This window comes from Gouania willdenowi, chromosome 22, assembly GCF_900634775.1.
Source record: "Gouania willdenowi chromosome 22, fGouWil2.1, whole genome shotgun sequence".
Lineage (NCBI taxonomy): Eukaryota > Metazoa > Chordata > Actinopteri > Blenniiformes > Gobiesocidae > Gouania > Gouania willdenowi.
Window position 1 is genome coordinate 32,941,942 of NC_041065.1, and position 23,298 is coordinate 32,965,239.

At 33.7% G+C, this 23,298-nt stretch overlaps 1 protein-coding gene across 1 annotated transcript in view; it reads right to left on the reverse strand.

The window, feature by feature from the left end:
- The window catches only part of dnah10 (dynein axonemal heavy chain 10), a 68,562-nt gene that overhangs the window by 23,294 nt on the left and 21,970 nt on the right, over positions 1–23,298 (reverse strand). The window contains exons 19-39 of the mRNA XM_028437192.1: positions 14,139–14,295; positions 13,574–14,053; positions 12,821–12,979; positions 12,622–12,738; positions 12,410–12,512; positions 10,471–10,649; positions 10,185–10,396; positions 9,120–9,276; positions 8,814–9,047; positions 7,751–7,873; positions 7,437–7,670; positions 6,268–6,491; positions 4,900–5,169; positions 4,274–4,457; positions 4,051–4,185; positions 1,745–1,897; positions 1,460–1,648; positions 1,226–1,372; positions 957–1,148; positions 760–878; positions 522–680 (exon numbers count right to left, since the gene is read on the reverse strand). Coding sequence (XP_028292993.1) covers positions 522–680; positions 760–878; positions 957–1,148; positions 1,226–1,372; positions 1,460–1,648; positions 1,745–1,897; positions 4,051–4,185; positions 4,274–4,457; positions 4,900–5,169; positions 6,268–6,491; positions 7,437–7,670; positions 7,751–7,873; positions 8,814–9,047; positions 9,120–9,276; positions 10,185–10,396; positions 10,471–10,649; positions 12,410–12,512; positions 12,622–12,738; positions 12,821–12,979; positions 13,574–14,053; positions 14,139–14,295 — 3,927 coding nt within the window. The remainder of the gene's footprint in view (positions 1–521; positions 681–759; positions 879–956; positions 1,149–1,225; positions 1,373–1,459; positions 1,649–1,744; positions 1,898–4,050; positions 4,186–4,273; positions 4,458–4,899; positions 5,170–6,267; positions 6,492–7,436; positions 7,671–7,750; positions 7,874–8,813; positions 9,048–9,119; positions 9,277–10,184; positions 10,397–10,470; positions 10,650–12,409; positions 12,513–12,621; positions 12,739–12,820; positions 12,980–13,573; positions 14,054–14,138; positions 14,296–23,298) is intronic.

Genomic DNA, 23,298 nt, shown 5'->3' on the forward strand with positions numbered 1-23,298 from the left:
ACTTTTTATTTTGTTGTTCAGTTGTTGTGGTTTTTGTTTTGTCTATATTTAATCTAAAAGAAATTTTGATTTACTGAAAACATGGTAAAGGTTGGATGTTTAACTGGTCATGACGTAAGTCAGTGAATAACATGTGAATCCATGAAAACAATAACTAACATACACAAAAAACACAGCAAACACACAATTATATAATATATTATTATATAAAACAATAACAAAAATACACACAATGCCTCCAAGAAACAACAACAAAAACACACAAACCCTTTGTAGTTTCTCATGTTGGTGCTCAGGTTGTTCATTATTATAATGATGACATGATTTTGTTGATGTTTATGAATATTTACAACTTATTGTTTGTTTTGTTTCTTATTTAACAGAGAAAATCTGAGGAATAATGTCATCGTTTATTTTGTGAGGAAGTTGGTAAAAGGAAAAAGTAGCTGTTGTATGTTAAAATGTTTCAATTAAAAAAAAGTGATTTCATTTGAATGAGATCATCAAACCATGATTTCTACCTCCGCTCTTGTTTGTCAGTAGGTTTGTTGATGTCACGGAAGATGTTGGATAAAATCCCGTTCGTCCAGTCACGTGTGACAGGATCCAGGACGCCGTAAAGCTCAGTGACGCTCACGGCTTTAGGGTTCAAAGGATAGAGCTTGGTTTGGAATCCCAACCTGGCAACGGAATAAAACGATGATGATGATCACATGGATCTAAACCGAGGATGAGGAAGTTGACGTCACTGACACTGACTTAGTCTGAGCTTGACATAAGGTGCTGATCACCACTGATTTCCCTCCTCCCGTTGGTCCCACTACCATGGTGGTGTGTCTGGTCATCATAGTCTCATACATCTGCACCACTTTGTCCACCTTTCACCAAAGAACAATGAATGGAATCAACGAGAAGCTCTGAAGCTGTGACTTAATCTACTGAATCTATATCTGTACCTGGTGAGGCAGGAGGACATATTTACTGGATTCTAAAATCTGCTCCACGGCATCGTTGAAGTGTGGATAGCGAACGCGAGGGCATTCCAGCTTTGGGAACAGGTCTGAGATCAGCCCGAGGAACAGAGGAACATCCTCAAATACAAACTTTGGCAGATTCATGTCTCTGAGCGCTCGCATCAACACCACATCCTGTCAGATTAGTGAACATATTTAAAGCTTCAATGCTTTAGTTCCTATTCACTGAACAGAGAAGGTTGTGTCCCTACCTCGCTGAGTTCTGGCGAGCCTCTTTTAAGTTCTCCGGCCATCACCAAGACCGACTTCAGAGCTCGAAGACCAAAGTCATAATGAGACTGTTTGGACAGCTGCTCACGAGCCAGTTTATACAGAACCGTCATCTTCTTTGCCAGCACCTGGAGACAGCAGTAATGTGAGTGGACAATATCAGAATGTGTTCACAAAAAAAAGCAAAAATCTAACAAAGACTGATCATGTGTTACCTTGGCCATGAGGAAACCCTCAGAGAACAGCATGATTTCACTAATCTGCTGCAGATCAGGAACAATGACCACGACGGGCCTGAAGAGGGCTTTGACTGATTCTGGTAACTCAGTTCGTCCTGCGTAACCAGGGTTCATGGTGATGAAGATCCCCATACGACCATCCAGATCAATCTCCTGACCTTCAAACTAAAGTGCAACGTAAAAAAGAAATTCAATTAAAAGCTGTCCTTCCAGTAATGTAATATTTACTATATTGTAATCCTATTTTCAGGACAGACTTACTTGGAACCTTTTATGGTGTAGAATGAGAGCGTTGCGGATCACTTGGATTTGAGAGGAGATCACGGACAAAACTGAGGCATCGATCCGATTGAATTCATCAAAGCAGCCCCAGGATCCACATTGAGCAAGGCCAGAGAAGATCTTTCCCATAGCCTGTTGTACACAACAAAGGAAGTAGAAATGTCTGTTAATTGAGATGAATCAATAAAAACACTTTAATTATAGTGAAAGTCAGTCCTCGAGGGCTACAGTCCTGTTCCTCTATTCAATACACTTGATTATAAGAAGAGTATTCACTGATTATTTACAGGACAAAATTATATAGGTTTTTCAAGTACATCGAGAACCACGATGTTGACAAATGAGCTTTAAAGGAGCGAAGATTAAGAAAAGATACGCCTGGGCATGAAAGATAACAACAAACTGACATAAGGCCAATTTACTGAGGGAAGTACAGTATGTGTTGATATTCATGATTTTTCCCAACTATTCTTTATCGAAATTTTAAAAATATTGCTTTTATTTTTTGAAAAGCCGTAATGGTTCACTCCATGACATTTCAGCAAATGGCACAAACACTTTGATGTCCAAAAATTCTGATTTTTTTACCAATTGTTCTTTAATTATTCAATAGACACACTGTACATTTTTAGTTTGATTGAATAAACACTTTTTGAGTTATAGACACTTTAGTGAGGCTGGTATGTGTTTTCAGGAGCTGCATGTTCACCAGATAGGATGTATTCACAGATTCATTTGGTAAGATTCAGAACCTCCCAGATTTTGACTGACACTTATTTGATTTGATCCAGCACCTCATTTATTTCTCTATTTTTTCAGCACCTCATTTATTTCTTTATTTTCTCAGCACCTCATTTGCTTCTTGGAGTTTTGATTTTTTAAGTATTACATTTGGACATCTGCATCTTTTATTGAGTTGAAATCACTGTAAATGTCATTGAACACAAAACTGGAGGTAAAAACTGAGCTCGAGTGAGGAAGAGAGGGGAAAGTCAGGCCACACCCCCACGCTATGTCTAGAGTGTGATTTTGTGCAAAAATAGTTTATCTGTCAGCTTAAAAGATGGTAGAAAATGGCAAAAAAAAAAATGGAATTTGGATTTAAAGAGTTTTTTAAGCCAGCAGTTAGCGTAGCAGTAGCAGCAGTTAGCATAGCAGTAGCAGCAGTTAGCGTAGCTAGTAGCAGCAGTTAGCATAGCTAGTAGCAGCAGTTAGCGTAGCTAGTAGCAGCAGTTAGCGTAGCTAGTAGCAGCAGTTAGCGTAGCTACTAGCAGCAGTTAGCGTAGCTAGTAGCAGCACCTGTAGCGATGATGCTAATACAGACAGGACACAGGAGGAGAACTATCCAGGAGACATGAGGACGACTCAGGGACAGAGAGAAGTTAAAGTTCTGATATAGACATTAACACAGAGGCTCAGTTAAAAGCTCAGATGAGCTGCTGCTCTAGGTTTATGAAAGACAAGTCAGGCCTCGGCTGGAAATATGGAAAAAAGTTGTGATGATACAAAGTTCTCTATGGCTGTTTTTGATTGTTTACAAATAAAAGGTAAACACACGTTTTATTTTCATTTCCTGCTTTGCTGCTGATTCATTAGAGACGTTATGGTGTAAAAGTTTGTAAATATTTAGTATTTGTGTGTTTTTGTGTTCTGAAAGTGTTGTGACCTTTGTGGTTAAATTAGCGCTGATTTATCGCTGTCCTTGGTGCTGAAACATGACAGATTTAATAGCTGTCACTCAGAGACGGATGCTGTCTGTGCTTTTTTAACGCTGATTCATCATTATTTTATTAAACATTTAGGTTCATTGGTTGTTTGTGTTCACGTGATATTATTGGTCTATTTAGTAAACAGTGCTTTAAAAAATGATTCTGTTATTTTTGTTTCTCTCTCACTGCTGCAACAACACGTGGCCTGTGTTTTGGTACCTGATGATTCATAAATTAAGCATTGAATGTTTAGCAGATTTTTGTGTATATTCTGAGAGTAGGTGGAGCTGTATTACTATACCAAATTTCAGTTTCTATATGATGTAGTTCCTGAGATACTGGAAGCTGAAAATGGAAGAAAAATAAGGACAATCGAAAATCACACAAAAATTGACACATACCCCCCCCCCTCACTAAATTGTCCATATCTCAAAAGTCTTCATCTGATCACACTAAAAATGTACAGTTTGACAACTGAATAATCACGGAGCAATAGGTATACATTTCAGAATTCTTTGAAACCAAAGTGTGAGGGACATCCTGAAAATTGGTTGAAATGACTGTAATGTTTCTCACCTTGTAGTCCATTCCTTCACCACAGTTGGTGACCACACACAGGAGCCCCAGGGCCTTGGCCAGATCTTTGGTGGTCTCTGTTTTCCCCGTGCCAGCCGGTCCAGCAGAAGCTCCTCCCAGGAACATGGAGAGAGCCTGCAGCGCATCCATGAGTATGAACACACACTGTTACACTGTCACACAGACACTGACACTACAAACGGGGTGTGGTCTGTGCCGATACCTGTGTGAGGGTGAGGTAGATCCGATCCGTTAACGGGGTGATCACCAGTCGCCCGTTCAACCCCATGTATTCGTAGCCGTAGGAGAACAGAGCGCTACACTGACGCACAAACAGGTCATCACTGTGTTTGACCCAATAGAACCTCAGTTGACTCTCCCACTCAAACGCTTGGGCATCCATTACACTGGAAGGACCATCAAGTTATTAATTTAAGGTCATATCATATCATTTTTAGCAAATGACCCACACACTTTAATCTAAAAAATCTGAATTTTTTACCAATTGTTGAGTGAATATTAAACACTGCAAATTTTCACTTTGATCTGATTAATACTTTATGAGATATGGATAATTTAGTGAGGGGGGTGTGTCCTTATGTTTCTTCCATGTTCATCTTCCAATATCTCAGGAACTCCATCACATGGAAAAGGTAAATATGGTATAGTAATAAGCTCCACCTACTCTCTCAGAATATAGAAAAAGCTCTGCTATACGTCCTGTCTGGTGTATAGCAGATCATTTTTGAACCGAAGTGCGTGCGATGTCCTGAGAATGTGTTGAAATGACATGGAATGACTCTTTAATGTTTATATTTTTACCTGTAGATTGATTATTAATTATTTCACCTCTTCCTCACAAAGCTGTCCACGATGTCTCTGGCGTGGACGTCGATGATGAGCACCGTGTTGATCTTTTTCCTCTCGTTCTTCTTCAGTGGTTGAGCGATCCTTGTCACCAGTTCGTCTATTTGCTGATGCATTTTCTTAGCGTACGTCTTCACTGCGTGTTTATCGCCTTTCTGGACATTTTTGAAAACGTCTTCCACCTCCCAGGTCCACCACACCTGATTGGCTGCCAGCACCACCATGCCTTGGTACGACAACATCCATTCCACTCTGACAGGAAACACGAGGAACATTAGGGAACGTATCGAGTCTTTAAAGTCTAAAAGCACTTTTTTTCTTCTGAATTCATATATGATCAGGTATGAAATAATGTAGTTTATTGATCCTATTCACACTCTTCACATTTTAGTCTCAAGGTACGTTCACACCAAACACGACTTCAGCGACTATAGTTGCTTAAATCGCCCGTGATGCGTCGCTTGCTTTTGTCTTGTGTGTTTCTGTCATTCTGAGTATGTGTGTTTATGTGCATTTCTGTTGTCCTTTTGTGTATTTTTCCTGTGAGATGTACGTCTTTTGGAGTCATATTGTGTATTTGTCGTGTTTTTGGAGTGATTTATGTGAATTTCTGCATTTTGTAAATCTTTGTAGTAGTTTTGTGTGTTTTGTAGTATTTTCTGTTTTTTTTTTGTCTTTTAGTGTATTTCTCTGTAATTTTTTTAATATTTTTGTGTATTCTTGCTGTTGTCTTGTGTGTTTTTCTGTCGTTCTCTGTTTGTTTGTTATGTGCATTTTTGTTGGGTTTTTTTTGTGTAAAATGTACAGTATGTCTTTTGGAGCCATATTGTGCATTTGTGTAGTTGTTTTGTTTCTTTATAGTACTGTGAGTCATTTTTTGTAGTTTTCTTGTCTTTTTTTAACGTTTATTGCGATTTCCTGTAATTCTGCATGTTTTCTGAGTCATTTTGTGTTATTTGGAGTTTTTATGTGTATTTCTGTTATCGTTTTGTATTATTTGGAGTCATTTTGTGTGTTTCATTTTCAGTTTACAGTTTTGTAACTCATTGCTTATTGGATGTCATGATACAGCGTCACTCAAAATCACTCGAACAGTTCAACATTTTTAACTTTGAGCGACTTCCAGCGACTCAGATCAGTCGCTGGAATTGCGCAAGTCGCGTCGCTTGAAGGGAGGTTGCTTGATGTTGCGTCATTTATATTGATTTTGATTGTAAACTAGTCGCCAGAGTCACGTTCGGTGTGAACACACCTTATGTATTTCAATTATTTAGAGTAATTAAACCCTCAGGTTTTGTCTGTCATTTTAGAAATGATCATAAATGATTGTATGCTCCGTACAGTACACACCTGCTCCGTTCTCTACAGTAGTAGAAGATAGCTTCCTTGGTGATGAGCCTGTTGGTCCTCCTCATCTCATGCAGCACCGCTAACATCCACTCCTCTACCCGACCCTCCACTGGAACAGGCTTCCTGAGCTCCATCACCTCACCCTCAGAGGACACCATGGCTCCCACTACTTTATCTCCATTGGTTTCCACATCAAACCTCAGGGAAGCTATATTGTCATACATCTAGAATTCAACACAAACGCATTGAGTTGTTTCCTTCGTAAAGGGATCATCCACTGCTTTTACAAGTTTGGCCGAAAATCTTTGAAATGTTATTATTACTAGATCAATGTCTAAAAAAACATATTATTTTGCACCGTATTTGTTTTATTAACTTGTAAAAATGGGACTATTTTACAGTTTTAGAGCCTGTGTTCCGCCATCTTGAAATCATGTGATTGATGATGTCACACGTCCCCACTGCTTGTAAACATCTCATTGTTTTCTATTGGAGTGAAACATTCAGCCTGATTTTTAAATCATTTAGCAGATTTTTCAGTCAAAATGACAACTTGTGCTGCTTTTGGTTGTTCTGTTCAAGGGACCTTTACTCTCCCTTAAACAGTGCGCTGACACGCTCCGGTTGCTGAAGTAAGTAAGTAAACATGGACAGTTGAAGACGCACAAACCCTGATGATAACCCCCAAAACTTTACTGCTACTCACTAATTTTAGCCACCAGAACGTGCCAGCACACTGTTTAAGGGAGAGTAAAGGTCACTTAGGAGAGCTCTTCTTCTCTGCTTCATTGTCTACTACCAAACTGCAGAGTTGGAACTGTTTTATCACTGTTTTTATCCTCTTTCTGTAAACCAAAGAGGTTTACATTGACTTTTCCTGGTTTTTTAGATCAACCAAAAGCAGCACAAGTTGTTATTTTGACTGAAAAATCTGCTAAATCATCTAAAAATCAGGCTGAATGTTTCACTCCAATAGAAAACAATGGGATGTTTACAGGCAGTGAGGCCCGGTGACATCATCAATCACATAATTTAAAGATGGAGGAACACAGGCTCTAAAAGTGTAAAGTCGTCCCATTTTAAAAAAGCCACTAAATGAATATGACGTATAATAATGTGTTTTGTTTGAAATAGAAATGTGACTCTCCTGTGAAGTGATAAATACAGACCTTGATCATGTGCTCCTGAACACACGTGCACTCACTACTTCCCAGAATGCTGAGCAGCTCGTCGTCAGAAATGAAGAAGAAACGTGGAAATGCGTTTCGTTTGGAGTCCAGGTAGTCGTTGAGGCCCTTCTGACATCTCTCCAGCCCGTCACTCAGGGCTCGTAGCTCTGAGAGGCGATTTGGTAGAAGACAACAGCGCTTGATGTTTGGGTCTTTCATCGTTTGACTCATCAGCTGCACAAAGAACGATAAAAAAACCAGGTAGGTTCATCAACTCTAACATTTCACATTAACATTTCAATGCTCTCACTCACATCTTTAAAGTTCTTATCAATGTTGTCGAACTTCTTTGCCTCCTCTGGTAACTGTGAGCGGATGTCTCCACCAATGAAAATACTCCCCAGGTAAATCCATTTCTGTTGGACCAGCAGCCACATCTGCACAGGACACATGTTGGATGAATTAGCACATATACGTGATATATTTTATCACATATATGTTTATATGTTTATATGTTTGTTTTAATCAAAGGGCCACAATATGTCAATTTATTTATATAACGACCAATCTGAGCATTAATACAGTATTTTTGTGTGTTTTAAGGTCATTCTGTGTATATTTGTTTGTTATGTGCATTTCTGTTGTCCTTTTGTGTCATTTTCCTGTAAAATGTATGTTTTTTTGGAGTCATTTTTCTGTATTTCTGTTGTCCTTTTGTTTTGTTCTAATTGTTTTGCATTTTTCTTGTTTTTTTTGTTTACTTTTCTTGTCATTTTCTGTAATTTTACAAAACAAACACAAAACAACAAGAATACACTAAAATATACTGTACAAAAAATTACAGCAATACACAAAAATACACAAAAAGACCAGAAAATCCTACAAAACTAATGTAAAAATATACAAAAAGACAACAGAAACACACAAAATGACTCTGAATAATAGATACAAAACGACAACAAAAATAAACAGAATGACACAAAAAATACAAAATTACAGAAAATGACAACAAAAGTTAAAGAAATTCAAGAAAAATGCAAAAAAACCAACAGCAAGAATACACTAAAACGTACAAAAAAATACATCACATCATAAATAAGCACAAAAATACACTAAAAGACAAGAAAAACACAAGAAAATACTACAGAACACACAAAACTGCTACTTAAATATACAAAAAATAACAAACAAGTTATTTTGTGTTTTTCTTGTCTTTCATTGTATTTTTCTGTAATGTTCTAATTTTGTTAGTATATTTTAGGGTAATCTCACTCTTGTTATTTTATATAAATATATATATATTTTTTTAATATTTTTCTGTGTATTTTTGTGCGTTTGTGTTGGGGGCCATTTACCAGCTCTGTCTCACTCTCTCACCTCGATCATCTCACTAATATGCGACAGATCTTTCTCCCATTGCTGTATTTTTCCGAGGAAAGGCCCAACAAAGCGGCTGCCGGCCATGCTCTGTAACTTCATCACGTCGTTGTCAACGTTCACCAGGATCTCCTCCACAGCACCGAGTATAGAACCGCGTTTCTGGGTTCCCTTCGCGTACGGACGAATACTGAACTGCATGTTCTCCCATGTTTCTTCCACATCCTTTAACCCCTGGAGATAGAAATATAATACACACACAGATTATCACTTATTTTAATAAAAAGCATTATTTTAAAAGATTACCTTTTCAATGCTTAGCTCTTTTACAGCAGAGGACACAATGTCACTGATGATTTCTGCATAATTTTGTAATTCCATAGCAAACATGTTCTCCAGAGTGAACGTCCCAGTGTTTATCTCAAAGCTGCTCCCAGTCCTGTCCATCAGCTGCTCCCAGTGCCTGAAACGTCACAACATGTTAGTTTTCTAGTTAGATTTTAAGTCATCATCTAAAGCGGACATGAGGGCAACTGGCGGTCCGGGGGGCCACATGCGGCCCTTAAACTAATTTTAAGTAAATGCATAAAATGACTCCTCAAAAAATACACAAGACATAGAATTAAATTAATCAAAATTATTCGAAAAACACAAAAGATGACAACAAAAATATCAGAAAAATATACAAAATGACAACTAACATACACAAAATAAAGAAAACAAAGAAATAAGATATACTGTAAAACAAAAACAACACAATGACTCCAAAAATAAGCAAAATAACTCTATAAAAACAAAAATTACAGAAAGTTACTGCTACGCCTCGGTCTAGGAGCTCCAGGACGCAACATAAAAATGTAATCTGAATAAAACTCGGTCTCCAAAACCACCGACAACGGGTTCCAAAAATTAACACAAATTTATTCCTGAACAAAAAGAGGCCTGCCTGGCAGGTACAAAATACAATTAACAAGAAAATGCTAAAAACTGCACAAAACGCAGGAACTCCGACTATATAAGAAAGGAAATAAAGTGCACTATATATATATACAAAATTTAGACAAAAATACATACAATTTTACTAAATTATAAATACACGTAATATCGTAATATAACTAAATCTTTTAATTCTAAAAACACAAAAGATGGCAACAAAAATATACAATAAAACAAACAAAAATGCACAAAAACATCATAAAAATATACAAAATGACAACTACTGTACACAAAATAACTTAAAAAAAACACACAACACAACAACAAAAATACACAAAACAACAAAAACACAAACCTTTTTTTTTTTTCTAGGTGAATAGATGGAATTCTGGTGTAAAACTAAAGCCCCTTCAAAATAAAAGCTAAACCTTTGACCTTTTCTGCAGAGCCTCGTTCTTCAGGTCGAGCAGCAGTGGTAAAGACTCTCTGAACTCCTTCATTCGTCCGTCTAAAGACACGGACACACTCAGGTCTCTCACGTCTTTGGGAAACTGTCTCAGAGTTCTGATGAAGTCTTGGATCCCGTCCTGTAGCAGCTGGACATCTAGATCTGACCACAACATTTGGGACCACAGGGCTTTGGCTTCCTGAAAAATAAACAACAACATTAGTTATTAAAATTATTGATATATTAAGCACAATAATATCCAACTATACTGACCTTTTGAGCTTCGTAGAGCTGATATATCTGCCTCAAACCCTTCATGTTCTTCTGAATACGAGTGATTTCTGGAAACAAACTCACTGGGAGGTCTAGGAGCTTCTCTGCATTCGTTAACTCTTGACGTCCTGAAACTATCTCACTGAGATCAGACTCATATTTGACTAAAAGAACCAGTCCTGCCAAGAAGAAAGAAAAGAGAAACACTATATCATTGGTTTAGAAGAACAGTGTACGTTCTACGTCAGGGTGCGCTCACCATGTGACTCTAGCTTTATTTCATCAGAAATACAAGAAATGTATGAATACTGAATAAAAATTATGCTTTCATCAAGTAAAAAAAGCTTTGACTAAAACGTGGACGACACAGACGACACCACCACTGAATAAGTGGATAGACATTATAACATGTAGAAGAGGAAAAATCACCTTTGCAGACCTTGTCAAAATAAAAACTGGAATATATTTATGAATTAGAATGAGAATCAATGTAAATAACAAATCAAACTCATGCTTTTATTCTCCTATTGGTTATTCTGGTTTTTTTCTTCATTTTGTGTGGATTTGTTTCACCTTATCTAGAGTATGAAGTTATTACCTATAATGTCTGCATTTACTACTCACAAAAACTAAATAAATACATACATATACAAATGAAGGCATGAATGAATAAATAAATGAATGAATAGATAAATAAATAAATAAATAACAGGCTAGGCAAGGCAAATTTATTTGTATAGCGCATTTCATACGCAAGGCAACTCAATGTGCTTTACATGATAAAACATTCAATTGGTTAAAATCAATAATAATATTTAAAATCATCAGTAAAATCAATTCAAATCATCAACAAACATTACATCAACAACATGACCATAAATCTCTCTCTCAATCAATGTTCACATGTGATGCTGACTTCAGCTCTGCTGCAGTTTGTTCCACTTCTTTGCAGCATAACAACTAAAAGCAGCATCACCATGGTTACTGTGAGCTCTGGGCTCCACTATCTGACCTGTGTCCATAGATCTCAGAGACCTGCTGGGTTCATACCTGACTAACATCTCACTGAAGTATTCTGGACCAAACCCATTCACACATTTATAACCAGCAGCAGAACTTTACAGTCTCCTCTGAGGCTGACTGGGAGCCAGTGTAAAGACTTTAAAACTGGACTAATGTGTTCTGACCTCTTTGTTCTTGTTCAGACCTGAGCTGCAGCGTTCTGAACCAGCTGTAGATGTTTGATGAAGACCATTACAATAGTCCAGTCTGCTGGAGATAAAAGCATGGACCAGTTTCTCCTGATCTTTCTGAGTCATTAAACCTTTCACTCTGGAGATGTTCTTTAGGTGGTAGAAGATGTTTTTGTGATAGATTTGATCTGATGCTGAATGTCAGATCTGAGTCAATCAGAACACCAAGGTTTTTGACTTGGTCTTTATCTTCTAAAGATCCAGACTCAGATACTTGCTGACAGCAGTCCTCTTTTCATTGTTACCAAAGACAATCACCTTCATCTTGTCATGGTTTAGTTGAAGGAAGTTTTCACTCATCCAGCAGTTTACTTTTTCTAAGCAGTCACACAACACCTCAATGTGACCATAGTCATCTGGGTTCAGTGATAGATATAGTTGTGTGTCATCTGCGTAGCTCTGATAATCAACCTTACAGTTGTGTAAAATGTGTCCTAAAGGAAGCATATAAAGGCTAAACAGAAGAGGTCCAAGAACAGATCCCTGAGGAACCCCACAGGACATTGGTAATCTGTCAGATTCAAAGTTTACAATGTTTACAAAATAACTTTGATCCTCCAAGTAGAACTTAAACCATTACTTTAACATTTAGTCCAACCCATGTTTACAATACATGAATAAATAAATAAATGAGTACATGAATAAATATATACACAAATGAATGAATGAATGAATAATAACAGTACCTTTCTCTAAGTCGTCTCCAACTGTTCCAGGGCCTCGTTCGTCAAAACTCGAGGCAAAGAAAAACAACTCCTGCTGAAACTCCTCTTTCTTCTCTTTTGTGATCTTTTATAAATCAATCAGAGAAATGTAGAGAACATTACAGCTGTGAAGTTATTTAAAATACAAACTTTTAGACTTCTATGGAGATGAGAATAATAGTTTGGGGTCGTACCGCGCTAAATGTTTTCTTGACGTCTGTCAGACTTTGATCCACTCGTCTGGATTCTTTGAACAAGTCGCTCCACATGTGGTCAATGTTGTCCAATAACTCCATCTCCTCATATTCCACCTAATGAACACAACAATAGAGAACATATATTTAACACCATTTTACGGTATCAGGTTTGAAAAGAAGAAGAAATGCATGCGACCTTGACTTTGTACATGAACAGAGTTCTGTATCTTTCTTTGATGTCGATAAATCTCATTTCTACGTCTAACGTCATGTCCCTGATGTTTGAAATGGTTTCAAGCACAGATTTCAGCTCGTCAAAAGTGTCCGGGTTCTGTTTCAGCTTCTTTGAGAGTTGCTGTTATCCACAAAAAAACAGAAACAAAAACATGAATCAGTTAAAAACACAAAACAGGTTTGTTTTTGTTTTTTGTTTGGTTTTTTGCAACATACAGGACAAAGATAGGGACAATCACCCTAGTACACAGACTGGACACCTGAAACAACATCTTTATCAATTCTGAATGAAAGTATAAAAATAATAATAATAATAATAATAATAATAATAATAATAATAATAATAATAATAATAATAATAATAATGTTAATAAATGAAGACAGAATGAAAATACACTTGTATTATTATTGTTATTATTATTATTATTATTAATAATAATAATAATAATAATAATAATAATAATAATAATAATATTAAGAATAATAATAAATGAATAAAGTAAATAAATGATGACAGAATGAAAGTATACTTGCATTCAACAATAATAAATCAATAATAATTAATAAAGAGATGACAGATTGAAAGTATATACTGTATGCATTAAAAAATCTAATATAATATTATTAGTATGATAATATGAATAATAGGATTAAGAAAGAAAAGAAAAGAAAAAAAGCATAATAAAAGAGAATGAAATGTATTTTGAATAGATACCATGATCTCATCTTTAAGGCTGAACAGATCCTCTTTAACAGGAATGTGGAGAAAACTTCCCAGTGAACTGATCCAGGATTCTGACATTTCCCTCACGGTGACAATCAGAAGCTCCAGGTTCAGATGAAGGATGTGTTTGTTTTTACAACGAGGCTCTGACATCACTTCCTCTGCCACTCCACTGAGGAACTGCAGCTTATCGTCGAACGTGACACACGACGGCTTTTTGGCGGCAAACTTTTCATTGGTGATGGTTTTGTCCTTTTCCCAGAGTGGGCGGTAACGTTTCCAGTGGTTTAGGTAACGTTCCACAGACAGTAGCAGCTGCTGAACGTTCTGAGACACCATCATAGCACTCACGTTTATCTGAGGATGCTGCCACACGTCAGTGAAAAAGCTAAACATCACCACTTCCTCGTTGGTGCCCACGTGTTGAGGAGGACATTCTCTGCAGGTTCCACGCGTCCAACGCACAAAATGCTTCAACAAAACCAGAGTCATCAATACTTTATATTCTCAGAGAACAAACAAAGAACCTATGATGATATGAAGCTGATAACCCCACCTTGGTGCTCTCCACACAGTCTTTGATGCAATGCATGATCAACCTGTAGATTTCATTGCTTGGAGGCTGTAACACAATCTTTGGAGCTGACAGGATGGCATCGACTTGGAAGTAGGAACAGCTTCCCATGAGGGCCGTGTTGAACGTTTGAATGTTCCTACATAAAAAAGCCAGTGGAAAAAAAAAAAACAAACATCAGAATATGGACCATAACATCATTTTTTAACACAGTAACTGAAATGGTGGAAATGCAGTAAGGAATGAACAATGTAGAAAAACTGAAAATTCAGAGGTAAGGCAAATTTGGAACTTCTTTTTAAGAAAAGGCTATCACAAGACCCTAAACATTGTTCAAATATGTGGCGCTAATTTAAATCAGGATAATATTGTAGGAAGGCATAAAAACGAAAACAATTCAAATCACCCAAAATTGAAGATAAGGCTATTGAAAGGCACAAAAATTATTATTATTATTTTTAATATATGGCTGTCATTAGACCCGAAAGCCAGTGCAAATATTTGGAACAAACTTAAATGCCTTACTACAGCCTTACATTCAAAGTTGGGTGAATTTTTGCCATTTTTTGTGCCTTCCTGCATTCTTAGCCCGTTTTTTAATGTATGCATTATAATGACAGTAGTTTTTTGCTTCTATTGATGGTCTCAACTCAATTTTTTTAATTTTTGGAATTTTATGCCTGACTGTAGCCTTACGTTTGAAGTTGGATCAATTTTTGATATTTGTTGTCCCTTTTTGCAATTTTAGCTTGTTTTAAGTATGTGCATTATATTAACGGTAGTTTTTAGGGTCTATTGATGGTCTCAACAAAAAAAAATTTGAATTTCTTTTTAAATTTTTTAATTTTATGCCTTTCTATAGCCTTCTGTCTGAAGTTGCATACATTTTAGATTTTTGCTGTTTTTTGTACTTGCGTTTTTAGCCCGTTTTAAGTATGTACATTATATTAACGGTAGTTTTTAGGGTCTATTGATGGTCTCAACTCAATTTTTTTTTTTTTTTGAATTTTTGAATTTTATGCTTTACTATAGCCTTACGTCTGAAGTTGGATCAATTTTTGTTTTTTTTTGTCCCTTTTTGCAATTTTAGCCTGTTTTAAGTATGTGCATTATATTAACGGTAGTTTTTAGGGTCTATTGATGGTCTCAACTCAATTTTTTTTCTTTGAATTTTATGCCTTACCATAGCCTTACGTCTGAAAGTGGATCAATTTTTGATTTTTGCTGTTTTTTGTACTTCACTGCGTTTTTTGCCCGTTTTAAGTATGTGCATTGTATTAACAATAGTTTTTAGGGTCTATTGATGGTCTCAACGAAAAATCTTTTTTTTTTTTTTTTTTTGAATTTTTCAATTTTATGCCTTACTATAGGCTTACGTCTGAAAGTGGATCAATTTTTGATTTTTGCTGTTTTTTGTACTTTACTGCATTTTTAGCCCGTTTTAAGGATGTGCATTATATTAACGGTAGTTTTTAGGGTCTATTGATGGTCTCAACTCAGTTTTTTTAATTTTTCAATTTTATGCCTTACTATAGCCTTATGTCTGAAGTCGGATCAATTTTTGATTTTAGCTGTTTTTTCTCCCTTACTGCGTTTTTAACCTGTTTTAAGTATGTGGATTATATTAACGGTAGTTTTTAGGGTCTATTGATGGTCTCAACTAAAAATTTGATTTATTTTTTTTTTAATTTTTTAATTTTATGCCTTTCTATAGCCTTCTGTCTGAAGTTGGATCAATTTTTGATTTTTGCTTTTATTGTCCCTTACTGCGTTTTTTAGCCCTTTTTAAGTATGTGCATTATATTAATGGTAGTTTTTAGGGTCTATTGATGGTCTCAACTCAATTTTTTTTCTTTGAATTTTATGCCTTACCATAGCCTTACGTCTGAAAGTGGATCAATTTTTGATTTTTGCTGTTTTTTGTACTTCACTGCGTTTTTTGCCCGTTTTAAGTATGTGCATTGTATTAACAATAGTTTTTAGGGTCTATTGATGGTCTCAACGAAAAATCTTTTTTTTTTTTTTTTTTTTGAATTTTTCAATTTTATGCCTTACTATAGGCTTACGTCTGAAAGTGGATCAATTTTTGATTTTTGCTGTTTTTTGTACTTTACTGCATTTTTAGCCCGTTTTAAGGATGTGCATTATATTAACGGTAGTTTTTAGGGTCTATTGATGGTCTCAACTCAGTTTTTTTAATTTTTCAATTTTATGCCTTACTATAGCCTTATGTCTGAAGTCGGATCAATTTTTGATTTTAGCTGTTTTTTCTCCCTTACTGCGTTTTTAACCTGTTTTAAGTATGTGGATTATATTAACGGTAGTTTTTAGGGTCTATTGATGGTCTCAACTAAAAATTTGATTTATTTTTTTTTTAATTTTTTAATTTTATGCCTTTCTATAGCCTTCTGTCTGAAGTTGGATCAATTTTTGATTTTTGCTTTTATTGTCCCTTACTGCGTTTTTTAGCCCTTTTTAAGTATGTGCATTATATTAATGGTAGTTTTTAGGGTCTATTGATGGTCTCAACTAAAAAAGATTTTTTTTTTAAATTTTTCAATTTTATGCCTTACTATAGCCTTATGTCTGAAGGTGGATCAATTTTTGTTATTTGTTGTTTTTTTGTCCCCTTTTGCGTTTTTAGCCAGTTTTAAGTATGTGCATTATATTACACGTATTTTTTAGGGTCTATTGATGGTCTCAACTCAATATTTTTTTTTTTTTTTTTTTTAATTTTTCAATTTTATGCCTTAATATAGCCTTACGTCTAAAGGTGGATCAATTTTTGATTTTTCCTTTTTTTGTCCCTTACTGCGTTTTTAGCCTGTTTTAAGTATGTGCATTATATTAACGATAGTTTTAAGGGTCTATTGATGGTCTCAACTCAATTTTTTTTTTTTTTAAATTTTTGAAAAAATATGCCTTGTTATAGCCTTACTTTTGATTTTGGGTGATTTCAGTTTTTTGTCATTTTTTGTGCCTTACTGCTTTCTTAGCCCATTTTAAGTATGTGCATTATATTTGCAGTAGTTTTTAGGGTCTAATTATGGTCCTAACTCAATTTTTTTTTTTTTTGAAATTTTTGAAAAAATATGCCTTGTTATAGCCTTACTTTTGATTTTGGGTGATTTTAGTTTTTTGTCATTTTTTTGTGCCTTACTGCTTTCTTAGCCCATTTTAAGTATGTGCATTATATTTGCAGTAGTTTTTAGGGTCTAATGATGGTCCTAACTCAATTTTTTTTTTTTTGAAATTTTTGAAAAAATATGCCTTGTTATAGCCTTACTTTTGATTTTGGGTGATTTTAGTTTATTGTCATTTTTTGTGCCTTCCTGCTTTCTTTGCCCATTTTAAGTATGTGCATTATATTTGCAGTAGTTTTTAGGGTCTAATGATGGTCCTAACTCAATTTTTTATTTTTTTTATATATTTGAAAAAATATGCCTTGTTATAGCCTTACTTTTGATTTTTGGTGATTTTAGTTTTTTGTCATTTTTTGTGCCTTACTGCTTTCTTAGCCCATTTTAAGTATGTGCATTATATTTGCAGTAGTTTTTAGGGTCTAATAATGGTCCTGACTCAATTTTTTTTTTTTTTTTAAATTTTTGAAAAAATATGCCTTGTCATAGTCTTACTTTTGATTTTGGGTGATTTTAGTTTTTTGTCATTTTTTGTGCCTTCCTGCTTTCTTTGCCCATTTTAAGTATGTGCATTATATTTGCAGTAGTTTTTAGGGTCTAATGATGGTCCTAACTCAATTTTTTTTTTTTTATATATATATATATATTTGAAAAAATATATCTTGTTATAGCCTTACTTTTGATTTTTGGTGATTTTTGTTTTTTGTCAAATTTTGTGCCTTACTGCTTTCTTAGCCCATTTTAAGTATGTGCATTATATTTGCAGTGGTTTTTAGGGTCTAATAATGGTCCTAACTCAATTTTTTTTTTTTTGAAATTTTTGAAAAAATATGCCTTACTTTTGATTTTGGGTGATTTTAGTTTTTTGTCATTTTTTGTGCCTTACTGCTTTCTTAGCCCATTTTAAGTATGTGCATTATATTTGCAGTGGTTTTTAGGGTCTAATAATGGTCCTAACTCAATTTTTTTTTTTTTTGAAATTTTTGAAAAAATATGCCTTACTTTTGATTTTGGGTGATTTTAGTTTTTTGTAATTTTTTGTGCCTTACTGCTTTCTTAGCCCATTTAAAGTATGTGCATTATATTTGCAGTAGTTCTTAGGGTCTAATGATGATCCTAACTCAATTTTTTTTTTTTTGAAATTTTTGAAAAAATATGCCTTGTTATAGCCTTACTTTTGATTTTGGGTGATTTTAGTTTCTTGTCATTTTTTGTGCCTTACTGCTTTCTTAGCCCATTTTAAGTATGTGCATTATATTTGCAGTAGTTTTTAGGGTCTAATGATGGTCCTAACTCAATTTTTTTTTTTTTGAAATTTTTGAAAAAATATGCCTTGTTATAGCCTTACTTTTGATTTTGTGTGATTTTTGTTTTTTGTCATTTTTTGTGCCTTACTGCTCTTTTAGCCCCTTTTAAGTATGTGCATTATATTTGCAGTACTTCTTAGGGTCTAATGATGGTCCTAACTCAATTTTTTTTTTTTTAAATTTTTGAAAAAATATGCCTTGTTATAGCCTTACTTTTGATTTTGGGTGATTTTAGTTTTTTGTCATTTTTTGTGCCTTACTGCTTTCTTAGCCCATTTTAAGTATGTGCATTATATTTGCAGTAGTTTTTAGGGTCTAATGATGGTCCTAACTCAATTTTTTTTTTTTTTGAAATTTTTGAAAAAATATGCCTTACTTTTGATTTTGGGTGATTTTAGTTTTTTGTCATTTTTTGTGCCTTACTGCTTTCTTAGCCCATTTTAAGTATGTGCATTATATTTGCAGTAGTTTTTAGGGTCTAATGATGGTCCTAACTCAATTTTTTTTTTTTGAAATTTTTGAAAAAATATGCCTTGTTATAGCCTTACTTTTGATTTTGGGTGATTTTAGTTTTTTGTCATTTTTTGTGCCTTCCTGCTTTCTTTGCCCATTATAAGTATGTGCATTATATTTGCAGTAGTTCTTAGGGTCTAATGATGGTCCTAACTCAATTTTTTTTTTTTTGAAATTTTTGAAAAAATATGCCTTGTTATAGCCTTAATTTTGATTTTGGGTGATTTTAGTTTTTTGTCATTTTTTGTGCCTTACTGCTTTCTTAGCCCATTTTAAGTATGTGCATTATATTTGCAGTAGTTTTTAGGGTCTAATAATGGTCCTAACTCAATTTTTTTTTTTTTGAAATTTTTGAAAAAATACGCCTTGTTATAGCCTTACTTTTGATTTTTGGTGATTTTTGTTTTTTGTCATTTTTAGTGCCTTACTGCTTTCTTAGCCCATTTTAAGTATGTGCATTATATTTGCAGTAGTTATTAGGGTCTAATGATGGTCCTAACTCTTTTTTTTTGTTTTTTTTTGAAATTTTTGAAAAAATATGCCTTGTTATAGCCTTACTTTTGATTTTGGGTGATTTTAGTTTTTTGTCATTTTTTGTGCCTTACTGCTTTCTTAGCCCATTTTAAGTATGTGCATTATATTTGCAGTAGTTTTTAGGGTCTAATGATGGTCCTAACTCAATTTTTTTTTTTTGAAATTTTTGAAAAAATATGCCATGTTATAGCCTTTCTTTTGATTTTGGGTGATTTTAGTTTTTTGTCATTTTTTGTGCCTTCCTGCTTTTTTTGCCCATTATAAGTATGTGCATTATATTTGCAGTAGTTCTTAGGGTCTAATGATGGTCCTAACTCAATTTTTTTTTTTTTGAAATTTTTGAAAAAATATGCCTTGTTATAGCCTTACTTTTGATTTTTGGTGATTTTTGTTTTTTGTCATTTTTTGTCCCTTACTGCTTTTTAGCCCATTTTAAGTATGTGCATTATATTTGCAGTAGTTTTTAGGGTCTAATAATGGTCCTAACTCAATTTTTTTTTTTTTTGAAATTTTTGAAAAAATATGCCTTGTTATAGCCTTACTTTTGATTTTTGGTGATTTTTGTTTTTTGTCATTTTTTGTGCCTTCCTGCTTTCTTTGCCCATTATAAGTATGTGCATTATATTTGCAGTAGTTTTTAGGGTCTAATGATGGTCCTAACTCAATTTTTTTTTTTTTGAAATTTTTGAAAAAATATGCCTTGTTATAGCCTTACTTTTGATTTTGGGTGATTTTAGTTTCTTGTCATTTTTTGTGCCTTACTGCTTTCTTAGCCCATTTTAAGTATGTGCATTATATTTGCAGTAGTTTTTAGGGTCTAATGATGGTCCTAACTCAATTTTTTTTTTTTTTGAAATTTTTGAAAAAATATGCCTTGTTATAGCCTTACTTTTGATTTTGTGTGAATTTAGTTTTTTGTCATTTTTTGTGCCTTACTGCTTTCTTAGCCCATTTTAAGTATGTGCATTATATTTGCAGTAGTTTTTAGGGTCTAATGATGGTCCTAACTCAATTTTTTTTTTTTTTAAATTTTTGAAAAAATATGCCTTGTTATAGCCTTACTTTTGATTTTGGGTGATTTTAGTTTTTTGTCATTTTTTGTGCCTTCCTGCTTTCTTTGCCCATTATAAGTATGTGCATTATATTTGCAGTAGTTCTTAGGGTCTAATGATGATCCTAACTCAATTTTTTTTTTTTTGAAATTTTTGAAAAAATATGCCTTGTTTTTTTGATTTTGGGTGATTTTAGTTTTTTGTCATTTTTTGTGCCTTACTGCTTTCTTAGCCCATTTTAAGTATGTGCATTATATTTGCAGTAGTTTTTAGGGTCTAATGATGGTCCTAACTCAATTTTTTTTTTTTTTGAAATTTTTGAAAAAATATGCCTTACTTTTGATTTTGGGTGATTTTAGTTTTTTGTCATTTTTTGTGCCTTACTGCTTTCTTAGCCCATTTTAAGTATGTGCATTATATTTGCAGTAGTTTTTAGGGTCTAATGATGGTCCTAACTCAATTTTTTTTTTTTGAAATTTTTGAAAAAATATGCCTTGTTATAGCCTTACTTTTGATTTTGGGTGATTTTAGTTTTTTGTCATTTTTTGTGCCTTCCTGCTTTCTTTGCCCATTATAAGTATGTGCATTATATTTGCAGTAGTTCTTAGGGTCTAATGATGGTCCTAACTCAATTTTTTTTTTTTTGAAATTTTTGAAAAAATATGCCTTGTTATAGCCTTACTTTTGATTTTGGGTGATTTTAGTTTTTTGTCATTTTTTGTGCCTTACTGCTTTCTTAGCCCATTTTAAGTATGTGCATTATATTTGTAGTAGTTTTTAGGGTCTAATAATGGTCCTAACTCAATTTTTTTTTTTTTGAAATTTTTGAAAAAATATGCCTTGTTATAGCCTTACTTTTGATTTTGGGTGATTTTTGTTTTTTGTCATTTTTTGTGCCTTCCTGCTTTATTTGCCCATTATAAGTATGTGCATTATATTTGCAGTAGTTTTTAGGGTCTAATGATGGTCCTAACTCAATTTTTTTTTTTTTTGAAATTTTTGAAAAAATATGCCTTGTTATAGCCTTACTTTTGATTTTTGGTGATTTTTGTTTTTTGTCATTTTTAGTGCCTTACTGCTTTCTTAGCCCATTTTAAGTATGTGCATTATATTTGCAGTAGTTATTAGGGTCTAATGATGGCCTAACTCTTTTTTTTTTTTTTTTTTGAAATTTTTGAAAAAATATGCCTTGTTATAGCCTTACTTTTGATTTTGGGTGATTTTAGTTTTTTGTCATTTTTTGTGCCTTACTGCTTTCTTAGCCCATTTTAAGTATGTGCATTATATTTGCAGTAGTTTTTAGGGTCTAATAATGGTCCTAACTCAAATTTTTTTTTTTTGAAATTTTTGAAAAAATATGCCTTGTTATAGCCTTACTTTTGATTTTTGGTGATTTTTGTTTTTTGTCATTTTTTGTGCCTTCCTGCTTTCTTTGCCCATTATAAGTATGTGCATTATATTTGCAGTAGTTTTTAGGGTCTAATGATGGTCCTAACTCAATTTTTTTTTTTTGAAATTTTTGAAAAAATATGCCTTGTTATAGCCTTACTTTTGATTTTTGGTGATTTTTGTTTTTTGTCATTTTTAGTGCCTTCCTGCTTTCTTTGCCCATTATAAGTATGTGCATTATATTTGCAGTAGTTCTTAGGGTCTAATGATGGTCCTAACTCAATTTTTTTTTTTTTGAAATTTTTGAAAAAATATGCCTTGTTATAGCCTTAATTTTGATTTTGGGTGATTTTAGTTTTTTGTCATTTTTTGTGCCTTACTGCTTTCTTAGCCCATTTTAAGTATGTGCATTATATTTGCAGTAGTTTTTAGGGTCTAATAATGGTCCTAACTCAATTTTTTTTTTTTTTAAATTTTTGAAAAAATACGCCTTGTTATAGCCTTACTTTTGATTTTTGGTGATTTTTGTTTTTTGTCATTTTTAGTGCCTTACTGCTTTCTTAGCCCATTTTAAGTATGTGCATTATATTTGCAGTAGTTATTAGGGTCTAATGATGGTCCTAACTCTTTTTTTTTTTTTTTTTTTGAAATTTTTGAAAAAATATGCCTTGTTATAGCCTTACTTTTGATTTTGGGTGATTTTAGTTTTTTGTCATTTTTTGTGCCTTACTGCTTTCTTAGCCCATTTTAAGTATGTGCATTATATTTGCAGTAGTTTTTAGGGTCTAATGATGGTCCTAACTCAATTTTTTTTTTTTGAAATTTTTGAAAAAATATGCCATGTTATAGCCTTTCTTTTGATTTTGGGTGATTTTAGTTTTTTGTCATTTTTTGTGCCTTCCTGCTTTTTTTGCCCATTATAAGTATGTGCATTATATTTGCAGTAGTTCTTAGGGTCTAATGATGGTCCTAACTCAATTTTTTTTTTTTTGAAATTTTTGAAAAAATATGCCTTGTTATAGCCTTACTTTTGATTTTTGGTGATTTTTGTTTTTTGTCATTTTTTGTCCCTTACTGCTTTTTAGCCCATTTTAAGTATGTGCATTATATTTGCAGTAGTTTTTAGGGTCTAATAATGGTCCTAACTCAATTTTTTTTTTTTTGAAATTTTTGAAAAAATATGCCTTGTTATAGCCTTACTTTTGAT